Below are 12,336 nucleotides of genomic sequence, written 5' to 3' on the forward strand. Positions count from 1 at the left end.
GGAAGCAAGTTTATTTAAGTTTTTTTTGTGGACGTTGTCTGAGTGGGACTCCCCTCAGGAGATTAAGCATTGGGCATAAGCCCATGATGGGGTACTTTGTGCATTGAAAAGAAAGACTTACATTTATATAGCACCTTTCACGACCATCGGATGAAGTACTTTTGAAGTGTAGTCACTGTTGTAATGTGGGAAACGCAGCAGCCAATTTGCGCACAACAAACTCCCACAAACAGCAGTGTGATAATGACCAGATAATCTGTTTTTGTTATGTTGGTTGAGTGATAAATACTGGCCAGGACACCGGGGAAAACTCCCCTGCTCTTCTTCGAAGGTAGACTACCCTTTATCCGAACTTCCGAAAACCGAAACCCTCTAAAAACCGAAGGTTTTTTCGTTCAGCGTAAGTCGTGCGCACGACTTACACTGAACAAAAAAACCTTCGGTTTTTAGAGGGTTCCGGTTTCGGAAGTTCGGATAAAGGGTAAGTCGTGCGCACGACCCCCCGCCGACCCCGACCCCCGCTGACCCCGACCCCCACCGACTTACGCTGAGCGTCAGCGTAAGTCGTGCGCATGACCCCCCGCGGACCCCAACCCCCGCCGGCCCCGACCCCCGCCGACTTACGCTGAGCGTCAGCGTAAGTCGTGCGCACGACCCCCCACGGACCCCCGCCGACCCACCTTCCGAAATCCGAAATTCTCCGAAAACCGAAACACGGCTGGTCCCGAGGTTTTCGGATAAAGGATAGTCTACCTGTAGTGCCATGGGATCTTTTACGTCCACCCGCAGACAGGGCCTCAGTTTAATGTCTCATCTGAAAGACGGCACCTCCGACAATGCAGCACTCCCTGAGCACTGTTCTGGAGTGTCAGCCTAGCTTTATGTGCTCAAGTCCCTGGAGTGGGACTTGAACCCACAACCTTCTGACGCAGAGGCAAGTGTGCTACCACTTGAGCCACAGCTGATTGTTTGAGAGGGGGGGGGGGGGGGGGGGAGGTGATTTTGATGGGTTAAGTGTTTTCTCATTGACCTGTGCTATACCTCATTGGGAATCGTGAGGAAAAGATGAGGAAATTGCAATATCTGGCATAGAAAGTGGAATGTGCAAAAATTCTACATCTTTAAATATTTGCAGCCCCACAGCCTTAAATCTCACTATGAAACTTTATGATGCCATAGAGTCACCACTAAAGACGGCTGGATACATCAGACTAAAAATTAGCATATTGTTCCACTAGAACAAACACCCTGATTCAACAGATTATAAACGGTTTTAATTTGCAATGTGGCTAACAAGAAATCCTCTGATCCTGCATCACAAAATGCATTAATTATTTTACAAATCACCAAGGGCTTAGAGTGTGTTGGTAAAAGTGGGAAAATTGTATAAAAAGTTAAATAGTAGCAAGGTCACTTTTTTTTAATTAGAAGTCATTTAAGCCTGGAAAGAAAGGATGTTATAGCACTCTTACAGGTCTGACTTTTTAAATCTCTCTTGTCCTGTGCTCACAGCAGAGGTGTCGTTTCTGTATGCAGTGTCTCTTATGAACTGAAACCGGTGTCTTGTATAAGCAGTGGTAGTTTCTGTATGCAGACTGTGTCTCCTTTGAATTGAAACCGGTGTCTTGTATGTGCTATGAGTGGAACAGTGTTCCACGGAACTAACAAAGAACAGTCTTGCTTTTAGAATAGCTTATCTCAGTAAACCATAATCAATTGAGAATGTAATGGAAATCAAAAGAAAAAATAGAAATCTGAAATAAAAACAAAACACTAGAAATACATAGCATGTCAGTCAGCATCTGAAAGAGAAATGCCACTTAATCTTTTTAGGTGGAATATTTTGTCTAGTCTAAAGAATTGTTTCTTGTATGTTCTTATGACACAATGGGCTCTTTAAAACATTGATCATCTTTCTCTATTAAATGGTGACTAACCTGATGTGTCCAGCATTTTCCATTTTTATTAAAGTAACAAAGTTGTTTTTGTTAATTGGAAATGGACCTTGCACTAACACGAACGTCCACCATTGGCATAGCCTGGCTGTAGCGTGTACTATCGACAGGATTTATTGCAGCAATATGTCAAGGCTTCTTCAGCAGCACCTCCCAGACCATGACCTCCGTCACCTCGAAGAGCAAGGGCAGCAGGTGTATGGCATCACCTATCACCTCAAAGTTTCTGTCCCAGTCACACACCAGATGAGCCCTCCTGCTCCTCAATGAAACCATAACATTTTTAAAATAATTACGTACCTGGGTCCCTTCTGGCCTTGGACATGGTCTGCGTGCGACTCATACAGCCTGGGGTTAAAGTCACGTTGGGTTCCGATTGACTTCATCGGACTCCAACAGTTTAATATTTGAGGATCCTCACCTGCCTGTGGCAAGGGCCTCGTATGCCTCCCAAAACCCAGGAGTTATAATTACAGTTGGCAAGACTGCAGTGAAAATAGGGAGGAGTACTCTGCCCCTATTTTAACACTGCAAGCACTGTTCTCATGCAGTGCAGGGGGTTTAAAATTAGGGTGACTGTGTTTTGGATGAGATGTTAAACTAAGTTCTATCTGCCTGTTCAGTTGGACATAAAAGTCCCTCGCTTCGTCCTTTCGGAGTCTTCCATCTGGATGAGAAACAACCGCAACCGTCTGGATTTATTGCAGCTGATATTGGGGGCTTGCCAATAGGAATACAAAAGTTTGGATGCCCATTGTGTTTACCAGATCCGGTAACCCATTGTGCTCATCTGTGCCTTAGCTTGAACCAATAGCCGAGAGGAAATCCAGACACTACTCAAAGACATGCTGGCCTAGAAATTCAGTGCCCTTAGCACCGATTATGCGGCGCTAGAGGGCCTAGCGCTGCAATTGGCGCCGGTTCCTAAATTGCCTGGGGCCCTTCCGCGGCGGTAGACCGGTAGCGCTGCGCCGGCACCGATGACGTCATCGGTGTGCGCAGCGTCCCGGTTGCCGTGGTAACCCGGCCCCAAGCCGAAATTCAGTTGCGGCCGCCTCGCCAGTGGCAGCCGCAACTAAGACTCCGGCAAACGAGTGTTGCCGGAGTCTGCGCCGGCGCTTTAAGGAGGCGCGGCGGCCGGCCGCTTTCCCGCCGGCCGCCTGCCCGCAGCTCCCTCCCCGGACTTCCCCCCCCCCCCGGAACAGATGCAAGCCCGGCACTTGTCCGAGGTGCCGGGCTCATTTTTTAAGAGATTTGCGCGGGCCGCGGCCGGGTGCAGGCAGCTCCTCCTTAACGGAAGGAGGAGGCCTGCACTTCCCGAGCTTGCCGCACCGCAGCGCCGGAATAGTGCCGCAATGCGCCAGTTTTCAGGCGCTAAAACCCTTCAGTAGCGCCGGCAGCCGTTTGGGTGCGGCGCTACTGAATTTTTGGCGCGCGCAAAGGGACTTAGCGCCGGCGCTAACTTCCGGCGCTAAAGCCCTGGCGCAGCGCAAACTCAATTTCTAGGCCGCTGAATTAGCAGTCTGACCAGAGGACCACCTTGGAATGAAGTGTCTTCCTTCATTTTCTCATCAGCGTCTACTTGCCTCATCCTCTTCCTCCTTCTCCTCAAGAGAGGGGAAAGTTCGTTTTTGTTTCATATAATAGCCACATCTCGGGCAACTTAATGGAAGCTTCAACACCCCTTCCATCATGCAATGCTGAAGCTCCTCTTGTCAACTAGTACCAGCAGCGGCACAGAGATTAAAACTTTATGGGGCAGTTCTACTTGAACCAAAATTATGCCACTGCTATCTTCACAAAGCTCACCATATATTGAAATAGGTTTCGATGGTTAAAGTAAGCACATTAAACATGTCCTTAAAGTCGTTCAAAGGATTCCTTGACCAGCACCTTGTGTTGCACTTCCTGGAGCAGTATTGGCATCAGCAGGCCAATTCGATGTTGGGGACATATCCTGCCGAAACCCAAGTATCTGAATCATCCTGGACCAATACCAGCTCAGGAGCCACAACTAATGCTTCAGACAGTGCTGGATGACATGTTGGTTGGGAGCGATGCAATCAATTTGGGACTGGGACACTACGGTTGCTCAGTACTAATGCTGCCCTTGGAGTTGAAACTAAAGTTGAGCTGATTTGTGACTGGTGCTGAAGTGTGACTGGTGCTGAAGTAGGTTGTGGCAGATCCACAAGTCCCCAAGACCTTCTCACCAATCATGACTCAAACCAGTGCATTATTACAGTAGTAGGGTAGTCTTGTAAAACACTTCCTGCTCAGGTTTGATTCTCCATCTGATCTTGAGGTTCTTTTGTGCTGGAAAAAATATCAAACATGGACATTCTAGTGACCAAGAACCACCTTCAAATGACTGAATTGATCACTTTGAGCACGTGTTGAATCTGGACCAGCTTTTATACAGGAAATTCTCTAATGGTGATGGAAGGTAACAGATAGGTGTCATGAGTTTTCTGTTGCTGGGGTAGATCTATTGTGTGATACAAATATTGAAGACAGGTGCTGCCATTGATCAGCAGCCACATGCTTGATGTTAAGAGTCTGTCTGATTGAGGTAAACCTGAGGGAGTTGCAAACTAAGCCAAATGTGTACACAAAATGGCACACAAGCCAGCTAAACTCCCAACAGAGCTTAAATTGAACAAACTCACAAAATTCCCCTCTAGATTATGGGGGCTGAAAGAAAAGACTTACATTTACTAACTAGAAACTCACAAAAACATGACCTTTTCTCAATCTCTGATGTTCAATATTAAAAAAATCATCGATCCTGGTAATTTTCCTCCTGTGAGATTGCAGTAATTCCTATTTGCATGTGGAGGTTGAAATTTTTTTTAGCAAATAAATACATACCTTTGTTCTGGTTTATTGAGCACAGTTTAAATTGTAATTCCAAGTGAATAGATAATAATAAAGCCCATACATTCAACTAATCTATTTCAATAAAATTTATTAAAGGAATTCATATCATATATGGCAATGGAAAAGCAAAGAAAATGTCACAGAATTTCAAAATGACCATCCTAGTCCATAAAGATGGTTCCCAAACTCAATACCTGTAGCACTGTAATTAGGGCTTTAAGGGTTTAACGTTAAATTAATCTGTTATAAACTTGGAAAGTGAAAACCTAAGTGAATAGACTTTCAAACTGAAAAATTAATACACTTTTATTCTTAAAGGAGAACTCTACCCTGCTGTTAAAAAGGGTAAATTTAAACTAGGTACACAAAAATAATACTGTCTATGGCATAGTACTGCACCAACACACCATGATGTGGAGTGCTAGAATGTGCTAAGTTTCCAATCTCAATCAGAATGGAGGTCAGGCACATCAGCCCAGGAGGCAAGGAAAAAATATTAGATGGCAAATTGTCCCAGCCTACTATTATGCTTGACAGCAGCAGTAAGAGACCAGCGAGTGGGTTGTCTTGCTGTTTGACCTTCTCTGACAAGGAATAGCATGTGGCCTGTATAAACCTAAAGATAAAGGGAGGAGATGAAAAACGTTGAGGCAGGGAATCCTCTGACAATATGTTCTGAACCACTCTAGATAAATGATTGATTTACCATTAAGGCAATGTCACCACTTCTACCTGCAATGCAGCCACAGAACATTCTACAGAATTGTGCCTTTGTAGAATTTACAATTTATAAAATTAGATAGAGTTCCCTTTTAGCTTAAAGGCGAAAAAGCTTACTCAAAGCAGTCAGGAAAATATTTCACCACCATATCTAAAATATTACAGCAATGGTTTGTTTTTGTATCGTTTCCTGAAGATTGCTTGGACGGACAATTAACAGCAAACAATATGACACCTTTCAGAAGTATCAGTCAATTCTCATCAGCGAAACTAAATGGTACTAATACAAAATATGTTTAGCTTTCTGGCTTAATTAAAGCCCACATTTATCCCACAGTGCGTAACTGAAACGAAACTATTCAGCAAAGCACAAATCAATGAATTGCAATAAGAGTTAGTAGAGCTAGTATATACACAAGAAACTTAAGTTACATTCACAGCAATCAGATTTTAGGTTTTGTGGTCCAATACATTTTTCAAGTACAGTATAAACAATACACATTTTAACAGTGACTTGAATACAGATTCTCTAATCACAAAAACAGTTTAATTTCAAACAACCACAAATAACCTGTCTAAACATCTATAGCAGAGGCCCATTTATAATTTGACCTGCCAAAGTTTTTGATTTGGTTCATATTATGAACACATCAAACCTAATTTTAGTTCAATTACATAAATATAGTGAGGTGATGTTTGCAACCCCACTGATTCTTTTCAGTGGTCTGAAAAGTTACAGCCAGTGCCACTAATACAGAAGCTGTTCTATGCTAATACTTAAATGTTTGAATGTTGTTCACATATTGTAAGTTTACACTGCCCAGAGTACCTTTTGTTCTGATTGAAGTTTGTGCCTGGGCTGGTGACAAGGTTAACGTTCATTAGTTAACCATATCAATAAATCCTTAGAGGATCAGAGCATCAGAGTGAAAGTGAGTTTAATATTGCAGTTTATTCAGAGAATACTATGGATAAGGAATTTTTCTCAGGTGTCTTCACTTTTGCTTTGTTAATGTCTTAGAAATTGACAAATACTTTTCCATGTGCTTGAAACAGGGGTTCAGTCTGGGGGCAGGGGAGGAACCCCCCCCCAAGTGTCTTTTGTTCAACTTTAATTTGTGTAAGTTTCCACACATTATAATACTGATGACATGAATGGCTGCGTCACATTGAGGACAGCACAGAAATACTGAAATGGGAAATTTTGCATGTCTTTTCCACAACACTAGTCTCACACAGCAGCAATCCCGATAAAACAATCCCCAATGTACCCGCTTAGAAATGCCATCCAGCATTCTAAAGGTTAGAAATACTTAAAACTGTGAACAGTGTATCTTTCAAAGTGGTGTATTCTAAGGACCAATTATTTGAAACAATTTTTTTTCTATCCTGGCCTTTTTAACATGCTCTAAAGTATTATTTAAAAAAATAACTGACTACAGAAAAATGGCTTCTTAATTTGCTTAGTTCTGTATGTTTGTTTTTTTTTTTTAAAAAGGTACGAGTTTAGCCACTTTACCAGGCAAATTCCAACTCTACTAATTACTTTTTTGTAAGCGGATCTCATAGGTTTTCCTGTTTCCTCACCCCTCCCCCCTCACCGTAAAAGGTCTGTTGAACAGACATACTATATCTATTTAACATAATATTTCAGCAACATCCAGATTTGTTCTCAAATCAAAGCACCATTAAATTTCCATCAGGACGCTGGCAGTAAATCTAGCACTGCCCAAGGTCCTCATGTCCTCTTACCTTGCACACATGAATCTGAATGTACTTAATGCATGAGAAACTTTGGCAAAGGTGATTAGCTTCCACGAGCTTCCTGCAGATCAGATTGTCCAGGACATGCTGTACTTTTTAATTTTTGGGTGGTGGACTGTGCCAGCCACCCACCTGTTCTGGCAGCAGAGAGAGGCCGGAGCCATTAGGAGGCCCCGGCTTGATTTGGTGCTTGCTGAGCCGCAGGCACCAAATGGGGATCTCTATGCAATTCGACAGATTCAGGCAAGGTAAGTCCTGGAGGGAGGAGCATAATTGCGGTGGTTGGGGGAGCCCAGCACAGCAGTGGCCCAGATTATTTTTGTGGGGCCTGGAGGAGCTTCTGACCACACAAAAATAATTTAAAACAGACATATTTGGGGCCTCTTCGGTTGTACCGCCAGTCAAATTGGTCAGAGTGCCTGGCGTACGTTCCGACCATTTCTGTCCTAAAATGGCAACTGTGGTTCTATGCACATCATAGGACCCCGATTTGTATATCAAAAGGAGCCCAGTACCTGAAAGAGGTGGGCACTTTGGCTGCCCAGCAGTATGCCCCTGTAAACATGGCAGTGGTCGGAGAGTTGGTGTTAACTGGGCCTTTTGAGCGAGTTAAAATCGTCGCTCAAGTTGACAGTAATCTGCCAAATGGAATCAGATGCGGAGCACTACTGCTATCCTGTTGGAGCCACTATTATCCAGTGGGATGGACTTCGCAGATTCCAGCTTTACATTCCTACCCCTCTGTAAACTCTCCCTATCGCCATTGCATCCGTCACTCTACCTGACCTGGAGGGATCTGGTTAGATTCTAGAAATGATTACCAAATTTATTAACAGAAAATAATGTCCTCACTTGGAACAAGGATAGATTAAATTTATATTTAAAATATAAATAAATACAGATCTCCTTTTAATTATGTGATATGTTTTCAAAATTCCTTCAAAGTACTTTGTATTTGGTAGAAATGATGGCTGTTTAGATATTTCTTTTTGGTACATGCTCTTTTTGATATTTGGAGTAAGAATAGGGTACAACTGTTAGCCGAGAAGTGTCAAAGATCAGTTTTCCCTTGGGTATTACAAACACAGTGAGGCATGTGCTAACCAAACTGATTTTTTGGGAAGAGCGATTTTCAATGATAGATTGAATGAACATCGGTTTTCAGGTAACATAGCTTGGGAAGGGCTATAATACTGTTAAACAATGGATTCTTGCCGCTTTAAAGACACATTATCACCTACACTTCACTGTCTATGCACAAGCCCTAAAGGTGTGCCATATTGCTAGAGGTGTTACATAGTGGTAAAAGCCCACCTTGCATAAATTTAACGTGATTTTTAGCACTACTTTGCATCAATGCTATGTTTTGCACTGGGACAACAGTGAAGTATAACAGTATCCAAATCTGCATTTGTTTGCCACTGGTTAAATGAGCTGCACTGTGTGACCAAATCTAGAGATACATTGTTATTCCATTTTTAGTACTAGTATGTTATTGCCTACGGTTAGTAAAATGTTAGCGATGTAATTAATGCCCTCATCATTACTAGGGTTTTCACACCAAACTCGCCCCCTTAGAATTGTAAACTCGGCATGTAAATCCCAATAGAAGTAGCTGTATTGCCTTGTTTCAGCTGCCGCCTCCATCTGCCATTGCATGTTGTGTCAGCTCCAGTATAACCACTCAAGCCAACACTGTGTCCCAGAAACCAGCGTATCAGTACTGCTCTATCTACATACCGGCACAAGTCCAATCCCTTTAAATGTGTGACGAGCTGAAACAGGTCTTGCACACGGGACACTCTGGTTTCCTCCAACATTTGGCATGGCAATGGAAAATCAGGTAATCACTGAAGTGACTCCTACATGCTTGCCTGTAAACAATGGGCATCTGAGGTTTGGACAATATTAGAGTACCAATGACGGAGTGACTAACACAAGCGAGGCGGCATTGTTTAATCCTGCCAGACCTCCTTCCCCAAGGTATAACAAGGGCACTGACTTCTTCATAAACTGTTAAATAATACAGCCATGGGTTCAAATAAGTGGTTAAGTACTCAAAAGTAGGGACTGAGGAGAAAGTTCCAAATTAAATTCTCAGCTGGTATCTTGCTCACAACCTTTCAACTTGAACATTAAGGGCAAATGACCAAAATCAGGGACACTTTCGAAGCTCTTGCATTATGCTTGTGCTGTTCAGTTCCCCGAGCATGGTCCTCGCACTCCTGGCCAAAAACCAAGTGTAAATCGACCAGGACTCTCCAAGACTGGTGGCCTGGAAGACCTACCAAAAAATGGGTCTTCCCAGCAGTTGCTCCTCACAAGTTCTTGCAGTTTTACATTTAGTTTTGTAGCCATATGAACGACATCCGCACTTGGGCAACCCAACCGCGCTGGCATGGGTCTCGAGCAATATAGCAGTGTCCATTATTTTACTATATGCAGCGCATGAATATTATTTTCACTCTTTATTAATTATTTGCCAATAGGTTTAACGCATTGTTATGGGTTCCACCAATCAAAGTATGAGTTCAAGGAGTCTCCTGCTTATTTCTTTTTGTGCCTCTCAATTGGAAGGATTTCCTTGGGCAGGACACTAATTAACAAATTATGATTAAATTCTTTCATATGCTGTAAAAACAGTTTATCGTTGCAAGTCTACTAACAGTTGACATTGTAGTACCCTTTGAGGTATCTACAGTCTGTAATCTCTTGCCTTCCTGACTACAAAGGGCAGTGTGGATGTAGGAGAAAGGCATGGCTAACTTTGGGGCAGATTAAAAAATGAAAAAAATTACCAAAAGATGATTTTTTTTGAAAAAGTGTTCTCATTGGAGGATAAACTTCTCAAGGTTATTGAACCCAGCTTATGATGGACATTGCTGCACGGTTTGCTATTTTTATTGCTGGCACAAATTTGGTTGTGTTAAACTAAAAATAATTTTACATACGTGTCATTACTGAGTTATGGGATGTAGGTTCAATTTCGTCTGCTGCATTCAGTTCCCGTTTTCGTGCACAGTGTTATGGGTAGGTGCCAAGCAGAGACCAGGCACTTCCTCACTGGGAAGGAAGGGCAACTAGAAGGATAATCGTGTGTAGGCCATATGTTCTAATGCTCGTTCACAGTGACATTAGTGGAGAACTTTTGCCCAGAGTTGGTGCATGATCCAGGGTGACCAGAAAATGGGGAAAACATCAGAGGGAGTCTTGCCCTCAAATATATACATTTAAATTTTGATGCAAATTTCTCAGTCCTGGCAAAAATATGACATTACTAACAATAAAAATACAAAGACCGTGTTTCTTATGCCTATGTTTATAGTGATTAACATTTGTTAATAAAGATGTAGATAATGGGTAAGGATCAAGCCCAATGATTAGGTCCTCTACAGTGGATTGGTTGTGGTCGATATAGCAACATTCATTGAACGAATGCTAAAATGTAGTTTTTTGTTGGTCAATGTGCTAATAGATAGCAGCTTGTCTGATTCATGATTTGTGCAACTAATGCCTTAGCTTCTTGTAAATCTGAATTCCCTCCCCAAAAAACACATCTCTCATCATCCAGTTCTGATTAATGTTATAGAAAACCTTAAATAATTACCTGTATCAGTATTTTCTTAGAGGCCTTAATGGGTCAAAATTGAAGAGTAGATTTTTACCAGAAGAGACAGTTGCTAAGAATATAAAATGCAGCCTACTGTAGGCTAGGAGATCGACTGTTATCAGTCCATATTCATTTTGCAGTTAAATTCCAATATATGTAAATCAGCATGCACTAGAATTCATATGAAGTTGTTCTCTTGCTGTCTAACAGGACTAATTCTTGATCACTATTAACTAGAGTAGGGACAAACTACTAAAAATCATATTGGGATCTACTTTATATATTTTTTTGTTTGTATAGGTGCCAAACTGCTTCTATACTTTTGTTAGTTCACAGATTTAAGATATTAGTATCTAATCAGTACCAACATTGTAACATCTGCCTGTTTCAAGGCTTTGTGATGAATAAATGCACTTTACAACTTTGTTAAATGTTCAATCAGAGTCTGCTCTTCCTTTGACTTCTCCATACCATCGATAATATAATCTTGTTTCTCAATACTTGTTGTGGCAGCACTGCTATGTCCTCCACGTGACGAGGCTTCTTTGGCTTTGTCTTGCTTAAATTTTCTTTGCAATTTTGCAGCATCCTCGAAGGTCTGGGTCAGAGGCCTCCCGAGGGTTTCCGGGAGCAACAGGGTCAACAAGCCAGTCATAAAGGACATGGCTCCAACAATCAGCTGCCACAAAGGGTCGGAGAAGATATTAGTACTTATCAAATGATTACTGTTAAATTTATTGCACATTTGAAATCTTAAAATGAAATCCAGTACCATCACACTTTTATTTATTGTCCTCATTATGTCTGTTTATCATTACAAAAGGAATATAAAATAATAGTAAAACATTAAGACTGCCAGCTAAGTTATAACCACAAATATAACAACAACTTGTATTTATATAGCGCCTTTAACGTAGTAAAACGTCCCAAGACGCTTCACAGGAGTGTTATAAGACAAAAAATGTGATACCAAACCACATAAGGAGAAATTAGAGCAGGTGACCAAAAGCTTGGTCAAAGAGGTAGGTTTTAAGGAGCGTCTTAAAGGAGGAAAGAGAGGTAGTGAGGCAGAGAGGTTTAGGCAGGGAATTCCAGAGCTTAGGGCCCAGGCAACAGAAGGCACGGCCACCAATGGTTGAGCGATTATAATCAGGGGTGCTCAAGAGGGCAGAATTAGAGGAGCGCAGATATCTCGGGGGGGGGGGGGGGGGGGGTTGTGGAGCTGAAGGAGATTACAGAGATAGGGAGGGGAGAGGCCATGGAGGGATTTGAAAATAAGGATGAGAATTTTGAAATCGAGGCATTGCTTAACTGGGAGCCAATGTAGGTCAGCGAGCACAGGGGTGAGGGGTGAACGGGACTTGGTGTGAGTTAGGACATGGGCAGCCGAGTTTTGGATCACCTCAA

General features: G+C 42.3%; 1 protein-coding gene across 5 annotated transcripts in view; it reads right to left on the reverse strand.

The window, feature by feature from the left end:
* Positions 1-4,906: 4,906 nt before the first annotated feature.
* Positions 4,907-12,336, reverse strand: part of slc22a16 (solute carrier family 22 member 16) — a 108,600-nt gene continuing 101,170 nt past the window's right edge. For all 5 annotated transcript variants that reach the window (XM_085997808.1, XM_085997811.1, XM_085997810.1 and 2 more), the window contains one exon: positions 4,907-11,608. In XM_085997808.1, coding sequence (XP_085853934.1) covers positions 11,345-11,608 — 264 coding nt within the window. In that variant the 3' untranslated portion in view covers positions 4,907-11,344. The remainder of the gene's footprint in view (positions 11,609-12,336) is intronic.

This window comes from Somniosus microcephalus, chromosome 9 (assembly GCF_052327205.1).
Source record: "Somniosus microcephalus isolate GS21.2 chromosome 9, FLI_Smic_1.0, whole genome shotgun sequence".
NCBI lineage: Eukaryota > Metazoa > Chordata > Chondrichthyes > Squaliformes > Somniosidae > Somniosus > Somniosus microcephalus.